The sequence below is a fragment of the Dendroctonus ponderosae genome, unplaced genomic scaffold (genome assembly GCF_020466585.1).
Source record: "Dendroctonus ponderosae isolate FM_Combo_2020 unplaced genomic scaffold, Dpon_F_20191213v2 Dpon_F_20191213_39, whole genome shotgun sequence".
In the NCBI taxonomy this organism is placed as follows: Eukaryota; Metazoa; Arthropoda; class Insecta; order Coleoptera; family Curculionidae; genus Dendroctonus; species Dendroctonus ponderosae.
The window spans coordinates 13,690-32,463 of record NW_026018601.1 but is presented as its reverse complement, the minus strand read 5'-3'; the positions used below and the strand labels follow the sequence as shown (position 1 = coordinate 32,463).

At 32.4% G+C, this 18,774-nt stretch overlaps 1 protein-coding gene across 1 annotated transcript in view; it reads right to left on the bottom strand.

The window, feature by feature from the left end:
• LOC125502323 (protein neuralized-like) overlaps positions 1-18,532 on the bottom strand; it is a 41,240-nt gene extending 22,708 nt beyond the window's left edge. Inside the window, exon 1 of the mRNA XM_048665462.1 lies at positions 18,216-18,532. Coding sequence (XP_048521419.1) covers positions 18,216-18,243 — 28 coding nt within the window. The 5' untranslated portion in view covers positions 18,244-18,532. The remainder of the gene's footprint in view (positions 1-18,215) is intronic.
• Positions 18,533-18,774: the final 242 nt, after the last annotated feature.

Below are 18,774 nucleotides of genomic sequence, written 5' to 3'. Positions count from 1 at the left end.
ACCTTTAATATTTCACCAACTTTTCTAGCTGAGGTAAACACAGGTTTATGGTCAACACCGAACCCAAAAACTCCAATCATCACTGCAGTTGTTTTTTTAAATTAAAAACACAATAACAGTGAACAATATTTTGGAGAAATAGAAAAATTCTCCAAATCTATTTGCAATAACAAGCAACAATTTTTAGAAAATTCATGCAGTAATCAAAGACGCAAACCCGATGGTAAACCACATGGCAATATTTTACTTGTGAAAATGGAATTCAGATTATTCAGATTTAAATTTATTTGGAACACTAGGTATCAAAATCTACAACATTTTTGACCAAGACGTTCTTTATTTGAGTGTCCTTAGCTCATACCATCTTATGCCCAATATATTGTTTTCCTTTATTTTTAAAGATGACTAATTTTCATTATCTTATGTCTTGTTTTTATATCAGTTTCATTACTTATGTCATTTACATACACATATAAAAAGCATTAAAGAAATTATGTAGTACAATTTGAACTAAATAGCAGTACGTCTTTTGGGGAAAGTGGACTATCCACTTACCATTTTCAAGGTAATTATATTTGTAACTTATTTAACTTATTAATTACGAAAAATTGTAATGAAAAAACCAATGAAAATTTTTACAGACTGTCTGGAAAAAGTATATAAATAAAAAGTTTATAGTATATTGTATTCATTTTTATCATTAACTGATATTTTGTCAAAATGGACTTATACCACTCATATGAGAAAACGGCTCATATGTTAAAAATGCATCGTCTCTTTTATCAAGTAAGTATATTGAGTACATGCACTATTAGAATATTTTATAAAGTTGTTCCAAGCTTCATCTTCAGTCTATTAGTTATCAACAATTATATCACATATATACACAATAAATATATAAATAATAATTAACTATAAAATTATTAAATAAAAATGACAGATAAAAATGCAATCACCATCAATTGAAATTTGTTAGGAAATTAAATTTTAATGAATTACATATGTATTATTTCTTGTGTTCGTTAAATTAATATTAAATATATAGCACTTATTATAACAAATTTGTGAAGTGACTATACGTTTTCTCTTAGCCCTAATTTCAAATATTTCTATACTAATAAAATTAAGGACAAATGTTTTATTTATTTGTGACTTTTTTGCAAACTTTCAATAGTTTAATATTATTCATTTTCCAAGTTTATTTATTAAATAACATAGTTTCACTGCATGGTCTTTGGGATAAAATAATGCCATTTTTAAATAGATTAAATGTATAAATGCAAGAAAATATCTTAATGACGCCTATGGAATTATATTAATTGAACATTATTGCACGCATTATTTGTAAAATTTTACCGTTAAATTAGAGAAAAAAACAATTTATATAAATTAAATTTCTAAATCCGCTTGTTCCTAAAGAACATAATTTTGTATTAGGTGATTTAGTTAATTTAAGCTATTTTGACTCGTAAATTTGCCAGAGGCGTGTGCAGTTTTTCAAACCACATTACGTTCACGTAAATTAACCAACGTTGCAGTCAAAAAACCAAAAATTGTTTGCATATTCCACAAGTGCAATTATTTTATAAATAAAAACTTTAAAGAGGCTGAAAGCTCATGACGCTACAAAAGTAAACTAGTGAAACTCAAATTATGCAAGCGGTCTTTCAGCTACATTTAACCGACAAATAAATTTACTCCTGCATTTCTATCAGCCGAACTGGTATACACCAAATGTTACCTGAAGACACCCCTCAGCAATAATTATTATTTGAGGCAACAAGCAATATGGTGGAATTTTTGAAAATTTATTTCCCATCGGTATTTAGGTTTACATCGGAAATGTCCGATTAATACAATATATTGCTTTAAACAAGACATTTAAAAATGTTGAAATCCGTATTATGAACGTAGATTTATTATTTACTCACGAATAAGGTCACATATAATTAGTTTTCAATTTGGAGTCGTGCTGGGACGATCGACGCAACCGTGCGAACAAAAATATGGACCTTCTCAAAATTAACTGCGTAATTATTAAGTAAAATATTATCTTAAAATATTTAAAATTCTCCCATTGAATGGGTGAAAAGCCTTATAACAGGATGGTCAGTTTCACATTTAGAATGGCGGCCACCTTTCCGCGTAATTAATGTGTCAATATGAAAAAATATATTTACAAATACAGCTTGTAACATCAGACTTTATGACCGTCGAAAAAAGCCTAACCAAATGGCGTCTAAAAGATCCTCTCAACTAAAGCCGGTGGTAAGGTAATGTCCAGCAGATGACAGAATCCGGCTATAATCATCAAACCAGCTGGCTGGCAATGAGCAAGACACCTAAAACTACCCTGAAGACGGAAACCCACAAGAAGTTTGATAATGGGATTTTCCAAAAAAAAATCACTCACAAATAACTTGCCTTTCATATACTTTTCTGCTTTATATTTGAGTTATAAACAGTAAAAGAAAGTATACTGCATAATGGAAAATACAGCATAAAGAAGACGCACAACATCTAAAGGAGTGAGTGGCATACAAGGTAGTCATATTGCAAAAGATTTTTTGCAATTGCAAGAAAACTTTGCAATTATAATCAATACTGCAAGACAGAAAAAATGGCTTAATGCGGGTGAAGGAATGTAACAACCCGCATTTCCAATCGAAGGAACGGAAAAGTAGTTTGAAGCTGAACTCAGCAACAAAGACCGAACAATTTAGCAACTAGGGGCGAACATATGCCTTTTACGTCTGTCGCCCTCTCCGTATGTTGGATACCATCACCTGTTGGGTTATGGTAGCCCTGTGGGATATTTCTTGAAGCAAAAATTGAACGGTTCATCTGCACCAAAGTGAAAGAACTGAAAAAGATCAATCCTTAATGAGTAATGAAAAGTTGGTCTGTGCCAAATATTCGAATAAATCAAACATTGACTTCCTAGACTTATCACGGGTGTTGAAAGTTTTTTCAGGATAGTTTCTAATTTTTTTGAGCTGTAAGGCCATGGTAATAATAAATAATCAATCGTTATTCCATATTAACGTTAAATTTCTTTTAAAAAACACATGGTTTCTCTCTTAATGAAAATACCGTTTTTTGGGGGGTAATTTTTGGGATTGGGATCATTAGTTACAAGATTTATAATTTTACCTACGACCACTACTGAAAGTAGTATAAAAAACGCTATCTACCGTAAGTAAGTTCCATTCATGCACTGTAAACCAAACGAACGGTAAACCAAACGCACAGTTTTGTCATAATCCATCACAATATAAACATTGTATCTTGTATTAAAAAATACTTAAACGCCTGAAAAGTGATTTTGATGGTTTCAAAGCAAGAACTCCGACATTGTTTTTACGAAATTGTTGCGGGCTGACTGATTCTTCGTCAATTTCTTAGCTTCCGGGCAACCAACAGGTGAATCGGTTTAATAAACGTTACCAGAACTAAAGTCGTAATTTTTCTGGAGCAAACAACAGTGGAAGGGATTTCAGTTCGATTCAATTTCAATTGATCTCCAGGCATTTTAAGTAAACCAGAGGAATGCATATTCACCTTCTGAGCATGAAGCAATAGACGCAGATTCAATTAAAGAAAACAAGTTTTATTGTTCTTCAAATAATTACCATCAGTGGTGGTTAGGGAAACAATGCAAACTATAAAACATTAAAGATGATACTAAGCCTAAACCAATCACTCGTTAATAATTGCACCAGCTTTAGGTACTTTTCTAGGATATTTGAAATCTAGTCACTGTGGAGTAGAAACTGTCTCATCGCCAAGTAAAAAAAATTTTTGGGAGACGAGATTTCAAAAAGAAAGTTAAAGAAAGAGCTCGATCTTAGGAAAGGTGGACATACAATCCCAATGAATTTATCAAAAGGAAATTTAAAGAAAGTAAAATCTTATAATATGTAAGTTCTTAACAAACAGTATGCTATGTAGTAATAAATGGTGTCAACACTACTGAAAAACGGATGGTTCTAGATGAAGGAGGAACACGAATTGGAAAAATAGCCAAAAAAGTAAAACACCTAAATTCATTAGATAAACACAAATCTAAACAGGGAAATAAATTCCTGAAGAGTGTAAAAATTACTTCGCATCTATGGGATGAAGCTGAGAAGGTCCTGAGCAGATGGCGACAATTTCCCGGAGGAACAGTTGATTCAGAGATTTTGATGCGTTTAAGCTCCAGGAAAATGTTAGATTACATAAGAAGATATTATGCCATTCAATGATGTTAGTCTTAACTAATAAAAAGGTAAGTAATAAAGAACTTTTGAGCAGCTTCAATATAAGTCAAGACTAGCATAGCAAGCAGAATAACATACGAGTAGCATCTAAAATGATTAAAAATAAGTAATAGTAATCTAAAACAAGTATACGACATTGTTGACATTAAGATAAACGTTTTTGTTAAACAAATGGTTCAAAATTGGCGTAAGTAAAGTTGAGTTTAAATGATGAAACTCAATAGGACGTGAAAAACTCACAAAATAAATCGAAGTACTAACAATACGGCTAAATCAATTTATATGATTTTTAGACAAAGTTAGAAGGAGAGATTAATGTCAAACTAAATAATAGTTTTTTAAAACTAGTTTATGAATAAAATGTTTGCGTCTGATTCTTGACTTGACTCACACTTCCCATTATATGTGGAAATATAGACACTATAAAACAATTGATGCAAATAAACGTTGCTGTGAATACTAACGTAAGATTTATTTTAGGTAATGGTTTGTAAAACCACTCTTATCTCTAAGACATTTAATCTCGCGCTGGAAAAATGATGCGCAAGTTATCGGAAAAACTATTCCCAAAAGCCTCAAAAAAGCTTTAAAGCATCGTTTGAAATTAACTTTAGGAGCTTTACTTATACACAAGGTAAAACTTAAGACATTTCAGTCAATAACTGAAACAAGTAAAATTAATTTGCACGATTAAACTGTTACGGTGAACTCATAAATTGAAGCGTCGATTGATTAGCCAATTTGGTTCACAGGAAATTTACAAAATCATTTTCTGGTGTTTAATTTTAAAACTTCATGTCTAACATGTTTGTGATGCCTTCTCATCAATCAAAATCAGCAAAAAAAATATCAGTATGTAAGATTAATATTTTCTAAAACGGATGTGCTCATATTTGCCTGTTAAATCTACTACGAGCGATGTCTTTTTGTACGCAAAACAGGGCAGGTTTCCTTTTTTGCCAAGCGCCATGAAAAGAGAATTAGTCCATGATCTTTGTCAGGCAGGATATAGAATACATTAAGTATACATATATAACAGTCACTGTATATGGAATTAATGGATAATTTATGTGTGAAACAATATTTCTAATAGCAATCCAATAAAATATTTTTTTTACTGGCGTGCCTTTAAGAATTATAATTAACTGGCTGGGTATTGTTGTGGTTTGAAGCGAAATAGCAACATTTATTATCTGAAAGAAAACCAATTTAAATTGACACTCGTAGTTAACCGTGTTAAATACGAGCAATATTATAAATTGGAGATTAATAACGGAAACTTGAAAATGCAGTATTGAAAAATAGAACTTCCAAAACCAGCAAATCAATCTTACGCTGTTTAAAGTAAAGTTTTCTGTTCATTTTCACCTCAAGTCTGGTTTGGCTATGTCATTAACTTCCCAATTTTCAAGAGTCTTCCATTCTACGTATACAGACCGTTTCGTGCGACTGCCATATTATTATTCCATTGTTAGTTGTGAACGCAATAGTAAGTAAGGTGGGTACCTCAGATCACTGCCACGCGATCGAACCACACAATACGAACATCTGTCGAATAAAATTTAAGGGGCACCAGAATAAAATTAAATATTAGCGAAAGCTACATTAGGTTGCTCCTATTTGAATTACCATAGAAAGCACCCCTTTCCGAAGTGCATGTACATCTTGATGTCCAGGTGACAAAAACTTTCGAAAAACGAACAAATAAGAAGGGGTGCTCTTTTCGAATTGAAAATTTCTATAGGCATGTAGACAATGTGTACGATTTGGTCTTTTGAGGAAAATTGTTTTGTTATACGAAAGGTGGAGTAATGCAAATCGTACATCTGATGGTAAATCTGCAATCAATAACAAGGTTTATAAAAATTACAGTGAAATTGTCCTTGTTGGTGTTCGCTTAATAAGCAACACTTATTTTATAGAATGAATTTTAATTTAAAATTGTCATAATAATCCGAAGACTATTAAAAAACGTTATGTCTTGCGTAGTTTATTGATTTCAATCATGTAATCGTTAATTACCACAGTTAAAACTAACCGCAGTAGAAAAGCCTTTAATGCAGTATAACATGCTAAACTCAGTTATAATTAATGTTTTAAATATAAACTCATGTTAGATGGAAACGTAGCTTTTGACGAGACATGAAATAATATTTTCCAGAAAAACGGAAAGAAAATGTATGGCGGTTCAGAAATAACTCAGCTGGAAATCCTGCAATGCGCGTTGCTTTGCTCAATCGACAATTCGTGTTCATTTCGAGCAAAGTGTTCTAAATCGCAACATATTGCCAAATCAATAGCTCAACACCAAGCAAATTTTAACATTCAATCCAATTTATGAACCGGAAACTGGCTAAATTCCCCACATTTTATCAAAGTGCTAATGTATGGTCTCGAAGGCCTTAATATTTAAGTCAACCTTCATTTTATAAATAAGAAGGTTTTAAACGGTACCTGTTTATTGATTTAGTAAGTTATGACATACATTTAGAATTTGGAAAAGGTTAGTTGACTGATTGCTGGGAGATCCAATGAAATGAACGCTTCAAAAAGTATACAGTCTAAAGAAAATACAACTTCTTACCAGAAAATGTGTTATGAAGAAAGATCTGAAGCAGAAACGTCAATTGGTCAAAAAATCTTAAAATCAATCGAATAATCGGTTTTTCGTCCATAACTCAAAATCCAAAATTTCAGTTATCATGATCCATATTGTACTTTCAATTATCTTTATCAACATTTGAATTTCAATAATCGTTTCGTATTTCATAATTTTCAGTATCATCAAATAATGAAATATTTTTATCTGCTATAAAACATTGCTATTTTTTACATCTGATTTAAGAATTAGCCGTCATTTTTATATTGCCATAGAATGAAATCTGGTCTTAACAATTTCATATGTGTAATAATTATAATGTATCTACAACTGTTGTGCGTAGGTAATGAATCTATCGATATTAATATTTTAAAATAACTTCAAGCGATGATCTGCCATCTGATATTGAGAACAAAGCTTTTAATGTTGCTTCGAATCTTGCTCCACATAAATCACAGAGGAAATAAATACCAAGAAACTTTGATCGGTACCAGAAATGAGAACTTGCACAAAAATTAAATTTGAAAAATATTACTCGCAAACGTAACTTAATTCTATTAAAAACACCACAGTTTACCAAAAACTCATTTTTTATTTCTACGTAATTAATATAAGCAATTAAAAACGGTATAATTCAAATCATTCTTGTACCGCGCCGTCATTGGCCGGGACCAGTTGTGACGTCAAGTAGCTAGTCGGCCGTGGCGGCTGTAATGCGGAGCATGTAAACATGTAACCTCAGTCTTGATATTGTCGTTAAAACGTTTCTATAGTATATTAGTAGAAAAATAAAATCTTTCAAAATGACTGACGCATGTTTTGTAAAAGGACAATCTGAAATTTAACCACTAGTGGATATATGGTGGCATCTTACATTAAAAACACCGAAAGTTTTACTCTTGCTGAAGTTCGCGGTGTTAAAGCCAACATATTTAAGGCCAAGAGCCATTTATAGACAAAATAGTCTATAGTTTTACTTATATAAATCTATAAAATGTTAGATGGGGGTTTTAATGGCTCTAGTTTTCAAAATTCAAACAGCAGGTACCTATTGATCAAAATGTAATATCTTCTTCCAGCTAGAATAAATAAATAATATTAAAGTTACATAAAAATATGTGTTATTATTCAACGTAAATGCACGACGACAAAACGAGATCTTTCCTTCGCAGATATTTATTGTTTCTTTTTATCGTCTAGTTCAGCAAATAACTATCGTTGAGGTTATTATTTACTATTACTGTAATGCAGCCGAGAAACAAACAACAAATTACCATTAACAAACGAAAATATGAATTTCAGAGAAAATACAAAACAACGCGCATTTGGCCTTAGGGAATTAAACACATAAGGCCTTTTAATAAATGACAACAAAAACAATGACTCCACAATTTCATACAACAGTAGAATCAACCAAGACAGTAATCTAATTCTATCGCTGCATTGTGCATGAAATCAATGACAACCTTTCCCTCGTCGGTCAATTTCGATTCCAAAGAATACCATTCACCCCTTTCTTCCAAAAATCGAGTTGCACCTTGACATTACCAAATGGAAGTATACAATTTCCAAATGCACTTTGATCATGCAAAGGTGGAAAAATTGTTTTGCAGGATCTCCCGAGAGCCCCTCTTCTCCTGAGGTTGTTTGCCTTTGCATATACGCGTGGGGAGGATTCACACGTGCAGCTGGCGCTTTCAGGCACGTGGCCTTGTTATATGCCACCGCATCGCAATCCTCCCGTTAGGACAGTGAAGTATCATCAGATAATTGTTAAGGGGCACAGAAAATAAATGAAAATTGTATCATCGAAGAATGAGCAATTCGTTAAACCAGACCATGCAGGCCCTGGAAAATCATCAATATGAACAGAGAGGAAGACGATGAAGTCTAAAGAAAAAAACAATACCTAGCGATTAGAAACTTTGCTGATTGGTACAAACAGGCAATTCTTGCTTAAATCAGTTACTGTGAATTAGTAGTCAAATTGTTCCATTTATTAATTACAGACGACATTCCTTTTTCAATAAAATAACTAAAAACAAATAGATTTTGCTAAATTCGTTCCCTCTCCGTCCCTGGTGTCTGCCAGATCCCCGTCATAATAACCCCAGACGATTCATTAGATCTACATTCGCATTCGACCGGCTCAAATTGCATTTTTCCACACGGAAGAAATCCGCAACACCCCTTATTATTACCAAAAGTTCCTCGAGGGCTGCCGAGTTTTATTTAGTTTTAGTCCTATACGATACTGTAAAGGTGTTATTGGGGGGCTTGGTAATGGTATTCTAAATTTAATAGTCACGGAATAAGCGAGAGACAGGAAAGCGATTGCCGTATGTTCCATTATAGTTCCAAATGGCAAATTGTCTACAAGCAACTTCAGTGGGATTACTTTACAGGCGTTGTTAAAAAACAATAATTGAGAAAACCAGCTGGGACTGGGTGGCGGTCGTACAAGAAAATCGACCTTTTCATCGTGACAAAGTGAAAAATGTGATATTTATTAAATGCTCCCAGCGCCGAGAAGTTCAATCAATTAAAATTGCATGTAAACTATAGTGATCTCGCGAAGTTTGAATACATAATTTCAGCATCATCTCCATGCGTATAAATCGTTCGGATACCTTTTCGTTTTTCAAACATTGATACTCCTTCTATTTTCTTTGCCTTTTCGATAATTGGTGTTGTCCATATTTTTTTTGTTCATAAAATATAGAGCATTTAAGAAGACTACACACTTGAAATAAGAATAATTGATTTATTTAGAATAAACTTTAGTTTTACGCGAAACATGCTTAAGTTTTTCGAAATCTTCCTTCATTTATTTCATTTAATTTCATTTAAAACATATATATTTTTCTCCACTGAAAGAATTTTGTGCATTTTTAATGCTTTTTTTGCGAGAAATCAATTTGCTTTGTAAGCGCTTTTTTCGACAATTTGAGTGCCTTTTAATCCGGCGACTAAACATCACATTAGAAAAAGTAACTTGATCCCATTTCAATTATTGTCTCAACACAACCCCCAACAATCAACATAAACTAGTGGATTTTGTAATTATTTTAGACATTTAATTCCATTAATTGATTGATAGAAAGTGCATGCCTCTGGTTTCTTCCCCTGTTTAAATAAAAGTTGAAAACGTCATAAGGTAAGAGGGGTTCAAAAGCTTTTAAACCAAAACAAACACGGAGATAGAAAGGCAAATACTGGCATACGCAACAATTGTTGTCTATGTTTGCTTTAGTTTTATATCACAAGTCAAGATGCCCTTCCGAACGTACCGAAGGTACTATTTCATGGGTAAAAAAATGAGCCATTAGACCCAGATAAACATACAAACCGTTTCATTGATCATTATTTTATGTTCACGTTTCATGATATCACCTTTCAGTTAACTAGTAGCTAGGAAGACTTTTTTCGTAGTTTTACTCGCTCGATTACTTCCTTGCTTAAAGGCACGTTCGTTTCATCTCCGGCGTTTTCTTAAACATTATTCAGTAATTGAAAAATTGCAAGGCAAAAACTAAATGTCGCATTCTGACTACTGAAAAACCGCGATGACTAGAACAAGTCATTATTTATATTCCTGTTCTACATTAATGCTCAATTGAGCAATTAGAGCGACAAAAAAATAACCAGAATGAAAGACGGATTTCAATTAATTACTACACTAAGCTTTCCACATCCAAGATTGCTATTAATAAAACAAGCCCGACCAAAAAGTGTTTCAATGGCAGATATCAACAACCTTTGTTCGTTCGTCGTTCTCCGAAAGGATGTTTTCAATGTACTTCAATTATATTTTAACATGCATTTGTCGATTACAATGTGCCATTGTGTCGTAAATGGGTGGCTTAGACACCCATCAGCTACAATAAGGAATTAATAATACAATTGTCATGTACTGAATGAACAACCTGTGGTTCGTTCTTTGCTAAATAGATCATTGTGATTTGAAACAAAAGAAATCGGCGGTAGCGCGTGGATAAAACACATATTAGAACTTAGTACATGATATGAGTATTAAGTATAGAGGCTTTAATTGCTCAGAACACATTTTCAAGTTATTTAGGGCTGGGAAACTTAGAAATTCAGTTTATGGCTTTACGGGGAAGAATTCCTTACGACTGCCACACAACCATTAAATTCAACGCGTATTACTTACAAAGGCTTTAAACGTGATAAACCTGGCAGCCAAATGTGCTAAGAAGACCCTTAACACATTTTTCGGTATACCTTAGTGAACTAAAATCATTGTTGAAAATTTCACCTAAATAAAGACGTTTGACACAATAATGAACCTGTCTATGAAAGAAACCGATTTCAACATGTTGAATTAGTGCAGAGCCGCATTTATATAATTGCTGACAAAAATTGTATGCATTTTGCTTAGGGGTTCAAATGTTTAAAGCGTGTTTTCACCAAAATTTGAAAGCCAGAAAACATCTGTTTGGCGTGGCCGATTTCGATAATAAGTAAGAAGGAAAATTATGGTCATGTTGTACCATTTGGTGTGAGCTTTCTTACATTTAAGAGTTCTTTTTAAAAAAACTTCTGAGGTTTCAACCTTTAAAATCTGATTTGAATCATCTAGATTTTTTTGAAAATATGCAGATTTGTGCACTTTCTAGTTATGAAAAAACGAGCTGCTTATTAAAATCAAAGATAGTTTGAGAATTAGTATCGTCTATGTTCACTTTTTATCGTAATTCCAGCACGCAATCGATTTGTATTGTTTTCTTAATGGATTTATCATATTCTTGAAGCGATAAATGCCGTTCAATAAGACTCTCTTATATGCACGACGAATTGTGCTTTTTCAATTCGCCGCATAGATGCTTGTTGACGATTGAATTGCATTAAGATCAAGAGCAAAAAATGTTTTGTTTGATTTGAAATACTCAGGCCAGTCCTGTGTAAAACAAGATTAATTACAGCTTTTAAAAGTTTCGTTTCGGTCACGTTTATTTCTTAACACCTTGTGGTATCCCATAGTAAAGCTGGTACTGCAGATAAGTACCATAAATAGTATTTGTGACGCTACAATAGCCCGGCAGATTACGGAACCAAACCATGTTGCTACCAGATTTTTAATAGGCTAGAAAATTGTTTTGCAGTGCGATAACCGTGAGAAAACTAGGCAATTCTACGCATTTGATAAAGATTGCTCCGTCGTCTACGAAAATGGGTATTTTCTTTCATAAGGACAGTTCTCAGACGTGATTGAATACATCAGATCTGTAAGACTAAATGTCCAAAATTAAGATGATTGAATCAACTGACCTCCTGGGTCACCAGACTTCTGACCCATTAACTTTTTAAATTTATTACTGATTAGCGCCTGCCTACCATAAAGCATATAGTAATACGTTATTTATATATATATAACTTTTGAAGCAACTAATGAGTTTTCAAACACTCGAATTGTGCAAAAAATTTTATAGATAGTATCGAAATGGACCTGTGTACTTTAATTGAAAGCAAACACGAATATCTCAAGTATAATAAAAAATTATATTTTCACTGAAAAACTATAGTATTAGAAAAACTTTCTGTTATCGACATAACTCCTTTAAAAGAGTTAGAAATTGTATAAATAAAGGGGGAGAGCGTTACTTCATTTCCAGTAGCTGCCAAGTTTTCCAATAAATCCAGAATGTGTTTTTCACTGTTCACAACAAAAGAAGAAACGACAAATGGATTTCTCAATGTACAATCTAGTCTTCGATAAATATGGTTTCATATGCTTCGCCGATATTTCGCATACTTATCTATCTCCGCACACCTTATCGGGGCTAAAAATCATACGAGAATCACACTGTAGGTTCACTTGCATAATAAGCAGGTTCAAACTGAAAAATACACATTTTTTAATTCACTTAAAAGGCATACTATAATGAAGAAATTTATGGTTTATACAGGGTGACTCTGGTTTAATCCTGATAACTTTAAGAAATATTACAACTATGTAGTTAGAATAATGTTCCTACACGATATCAAAGTTTTCCCTAAATCCCATCATTTCGGAGATAAAGGGCGTTGGAAAAAGCTACCTTTACTTATATTCACGCCATAAATGGAAACAAGTAGCTGTGATTAAATTATTATTTGGAATGTTTATGTTGTTTTTTTTTCATGGCACAAAAAGCACTTTTGAAATAGGCTTGTAACAATATTCTGCGCAAAAGTCACATCGCCTGCTGTAACATTTAACGAAATTTACCTCACTCCATTGTCCCGAATTTTACTAAATATCTCGGAAAGGAAATAAAATGTGAAAAAATAACAAGAGACAAAAGAGTTTTGAAAACAATCATTTAATTCTTTTGTGGAGCCGTTTTACCGCAATTATTGTTGTTATTCAAGTTTTGATACAAATATCTTTCCAAGGAAATCGGGTGGCTAAAAGGCACATGAACATCTGTAAGGTCATTCGAAGTGTTTGTATTCCGAATTTGCAACCGGATAAAAGGTTTAAAACGTATGAAGAAAAAACAAGAGATTTTTTTTTATCATATATTTTTATATCATATTTATGGAAACCAGACATTATTCTAACCTGTATTATTGATTCCCACAGCTATCAAGATTAAACCTGAATCACCCTGCATAAGCTAGCAAGAGTTTTGCCACTTTGCAACCACCAATATTGGTTTTACCCATAACAATTTTTTTATTGAAATTATCAGCAACATTTTTTATAAATATAATTTCAAGGATTAAAAAATTATAATTACTACGTTTACTAGATTTGCTAACAGTCCTACAAATCAAAGTGCTCACATCTTAGCCTACACAAGTATAATATTATAGATATTTGAACCCTTGGAAAATACGTTAGATACTCCCTATTCTTTTTCATCAAGGTACTTGACAAACTATAATGTTTCACCCACCAAAGCGGTTTTCGTAACGAGAAGCACAAGCTGGCAGGAAGTAGATCTTTTCCCATCCATATTTATGTTACTTCCGTTTTCTTCTATGCCTCTGATAATTATGGTGTTATAGACATTTAGATATTGTTATGTGTCGAACAGCAGTGGTTATCTTGTCATATAATTAATATTAAACGAATTAGAGATTGTTTATCAGTTTATCCCTATTTTTTTCAAAACAGAGAAACAAGATAATGGCAATAGACTGGTGTGTTTTTCGGGACCTTAGCCTGTTGGGAAACGTAATTTTTAACTAACGTTTCGCAAGCAGAATACATTTTTCCGCTATCGTGCTTTCTAACGTTGTTTCGCGCAACAGGAAGAAACCATTTTCCACCACAGCCCAAAATACGCACCAGTTTTAAACCATTCATTTCAAAACATAACTTTTGTAAAAATAGCAAATTGACGTATAAAACTAATTCTGAATAATCAGTTCTACGTTCCAAAAATATAATTTTTTGAAAACTCATATTGACTTCTCCTGAAGATTTAAAATTTTATCAGACTGTATTCAATTTTCAATGGTATTTAAAATAACATTAGCCGTACATAGCAATACAAGCAAACGTTCCTTCGTTTTTAATCGCGTGTTATTGCCAAAGTAAATTATTCAGAAATGTAAAWTAMTTTTTTAAATGATTTGATAAATTTTGATTTAAATCTKTAAATCAAAAATTGTCAATTTCAATTACTTGTCCCGTTTGTTCATAAGATCAAATGCAACCATTATTCTTTATGAATTCCAAAATATCAACTTAATTGCTTCATCCCACTCAACTGCTTGAATGTATTTTTAGACAGGTATAGATCTAATAAAGCCAATCTAAAAATTAATAGGTATAACCATTAATGGGTTAGTCAGCTGCCACTTCATACACTTCCTCATAAGGGTAATAAATTAGCTTAGTGCACCGGAAAGAACTTTTAAGATCTAATTTCTTACATTAACTGAAAATGAACATAATGACCACCTTGATAATGAACGTTTTAAGTGATAATCAGCCTCGTCAAGGGGCTCAATTTAACGTTGTAGTTTAAGACTTAAATTGGTAGGAAATGTTTCTTACTTGCTTACAATATGTGATTAGAGCTCGTATGAATCATATTGAAGCTATAAATCAGATCACATTAAAGAACTCAATATGACTGAAACAATGCATTTAAATATGATGGCAAAACAACCGGAATCTGAACTTAAAGCCGTCAATCTTCACTGTGAGAAAAAGTAATAGTCATTTCGAATCCATAGTAGTAACATCGCATTGTAAAAGATTAGTGGCATTACAATCAATACCAAATTTCATATTAATCGGATTTTATTACGTTGTCTAAATATTCTGTTCAGAGTCAAATATTAGTTCAAAGGCGAACATTTCCGGAGATATTTGCTTATTAAACCAAACTGAAGGATGTATTTACTTACTTCCTAATATAAAAATAATAAAGCCCTAAATATTGATATTTGCGTGAAGGTCTTCATACTGGTGACAAATTATATTATGTCTTTGATGATTTTTAATAATATGGAATCAATCTAGAATAAATATTGCCAAAAACAATTCACTTTGAATGTACGTAAAAAATGTAATATTCATTTCTTTTGAGAGAGCGAGTTGAATTTAGTGTTCCCATTTTTCGAAAAGATTATTGAATCATCCTGTTTTACCCGGAAATGCCCGATACCACCAATATTCAAAGGAGAACAAAATGAACACTAGCGTTTGGTTATGCACTCAATAATTATTTTATTAACTATTCCTTCTATTTGCTTGAAACTTGTCAAAAATTGTTGCTTGTTTGTGTAAAAATGCAAAAGACCAAAGGACTAAAAGTTTTACGATTGCCGAAAATCTTCCGATTAAAATTTACTACATTGCCAGTTGCTTTGAAATAGGCTCAGAAAAAAGTGAAGCACTTCAAATTTCAATCTTTTTCGAATGTATTCGGAATTTTACGAATTTTCCTAATTTTAAAACGACATTTGATAAAGCTAAAACATGCAAATATGCAGAACTTTGCCCCAGTTTAAGATATCTCGAATCTTTAATGGTTTAACAGATACCAATGAAGAGGCTCTTAAAACTGGCACATCGTATATGTAGTTTCTTGACTATGTTTATACGACTATATTTACAGTGTCGATATTTCAGGCTCAAAAATGTTTTACTCCTATACATGAATAGAAAACGTATGAAAATTAGTATAGATTTGGGCGTTTTTATTGGATATTCATACTACAAAGATATAAAAATAGTAATAAATCTCTGCTTATTTGGATTATTGAAATTTAGACAAAATGTCAAGTTAAATTGCATCTTTATTTTTGGTGATTGATGATTTGATGCAAACTATTCAGACAGTTGCATGGGAAACAAATAGAAAGATGCAGTGGCGTAGCAAGCTAACTCGCGCCTGGGGCACAATATCTTTTTAGCGCCCCCCCAGTTTCATTCGAATTAATTCGACTCAGCAATTATTTGTTTTGCGGACCATTTGGTGCCCCTTTTCCAGTAGCGCCCGGGGCACAATGCCCCCCTTTGCCCACCCCTCACTACGCCACTGGAAAAATGGCCAATATAAAATATGGTAAGCGTGAAAATAATTCAGCAATAGTTCTAAATATTTACTTTACAATGATAACGTAAACAAAAAGGTATTAGTAAAAACCGGTCGAACGCTTTGTCCAGCAGGTTTACGAAAATAATTGTTTACTTGTTTGCCGACAAACAAGTGAAATGCGCTACTTGAATATAAGTTAAATTGTAAAATTGATCAGTAAGGTTATTTTGGGTTTTGGGGAATATTTAAGGGTTGATTTATTATTTTCATTTAAATTAATTTATTCTAAACATATTGAGCTGTGAACTTTCTGTGCGAGATTTTTTTTCGGTTTTTCGGTGCTTTCGAACAATGCTAATATAGTGAGAAACTTCACGTGAGGAAATTTCACATTCACATTCCTATCTTTATGAGACCTGTACCAAAATGTAGACATTGGTAAGTTTTTTACTACATTCATCTTTAATTCATTTAGAATGCGATTTAGTTTCCGAATAATCGCGGTTTAAAGTACAGAAACAATTAAACTTGCCTGTATTGAGATTTTGGTTGAGATTGAAAAAGTATCTGTACTAATAAGCATTTTAGGACTCATTGCCATATGGCCGTTTCTTTTCTGTTTCATCCTAGAATAGTATTTCGAAGTTCTCAGCGATATTTCCGGACAGCCTGTAGAGTTTTAAATGTTTATCCAGAATATTTGCTTCACAATGTTAACGTAAACAAGAAGGAAAATTATCGAAACCAATCGAAAGTCTTATTTATCAGGTTTACTGAAAAAAATGTTTACGAATTTGTCGACCGAAAAGGTGGAATGCTCTGGGGAACTAGAAGTTGAGTCATTTTGTCAGTTCAACACGTTCAAGTAGCAATTGATCTGAGTTTCGGAAAACGTTTTAGCTTTAGTGTTTCGGAAAATTGATTTATTGTTGATCTTTATGTGCGGGAAATTTAGTCGGTTGATACGGTGATTTTAGACAAAAGTGATGTGTAAACAAGTAAACAATCGAGAGAAACTGAGTTTGAGTGAAACGAAAGAAATTTCACACTTATGGATTACTGGCCTTTATCAAAATATGTCGGTAAGTTTTATCTAGTATTGACTTTTCGATGCCATTTAGATCTTGATGCAAATTTCGTACTCGATTTTGCAAGTTAATTCGGAGAGCGGCAACTAATCTGCTTTTAAAACGATAGAATCCAGTTATCTATTCGGATTAAACAAATACTATATAACTCTATACTATACCGTTAGTAACGTAAGGAAATATAGTAAATAGAAGCTTAATAAATTTCCTGTTTTTACGAATTGTCTACGAGCTTAATCAAGGATTATTTTATAAATACTTTAATACTTAATATATACCTAATTTCTGCACTTCATTTAAATAAGCGCGCATTAAATTTTTTGCAAGATTATCTTGCCCTTAAAACTATTTACTTTCCTTTGTTAATAAGTCTGAGTTTTAAGAAAAAGTTCACAAAAGTCATCAGCAAGCTAAAATATCAAAATAGTTTTGGAAACTAAAAAAAATTCTTGAAATGCTCTGAAACCTGAAGCACTCTTCTATGAACCAACATTAAATAATAAAATAAGTGCATCAAACTGTCTCTGCATCAGCTATTGCTGTTGATCAAGTAAGTACCCACCTACTTTTTTCAATAATTTAAAAAATATTTCTACTGAAGCTTTGAACTTTATTCTCATTCTCATATCGATATATCACCATATACACTATTACTGTATTCTATTCGAATATGTGCAATTCACAAAAGCTTCAAATGGGGGCCACAAAATAACAGTATTTGAATATTAATATATTCTCGTAAGAAATAATTAGAACTTACACGAGTTCAAACTGGAAGACTGTCCCATTGTGACTCCAAATCCAGATTAATGAAATTAGTCAAAACTATTGGGTTTAATCACTGTTATTGCAGTTTGTTAACCTAAATTAGATTGGAAGGACATGATTATCACATTTCCGGCACATGTCATGCACATTCTACGCCAAGGGGTAGTTCTTCGGGTCACACTTTATATTGTCGAACAGTTTCTAAACAACATATTAGCACTAATATATAAGAAAAACAGCGATTTGATATTACAATAATCCGGAACCGTAATAACAATGAAACTATCAACACTTAACAGCTGTTTTGGGTCCAAGTTTTCATGTTGCCAAACCAAGTAACTTTCGAGTTTCGATGTGATTGTGTCGAAAATCTTCATATTTTCTACACAATTCAACTCCTAATCGAAAATGTTCTTAATTTGCATCCATTGAATTTTCTACTAGCTTTTTTTATTTCATAGTTTTAGGAATAAAGCTGAAAATAGATGACGCACTTTAGCTCTTCACGTATATATCGGGCATCTTGGCATATTATTATGGATAACTTCACG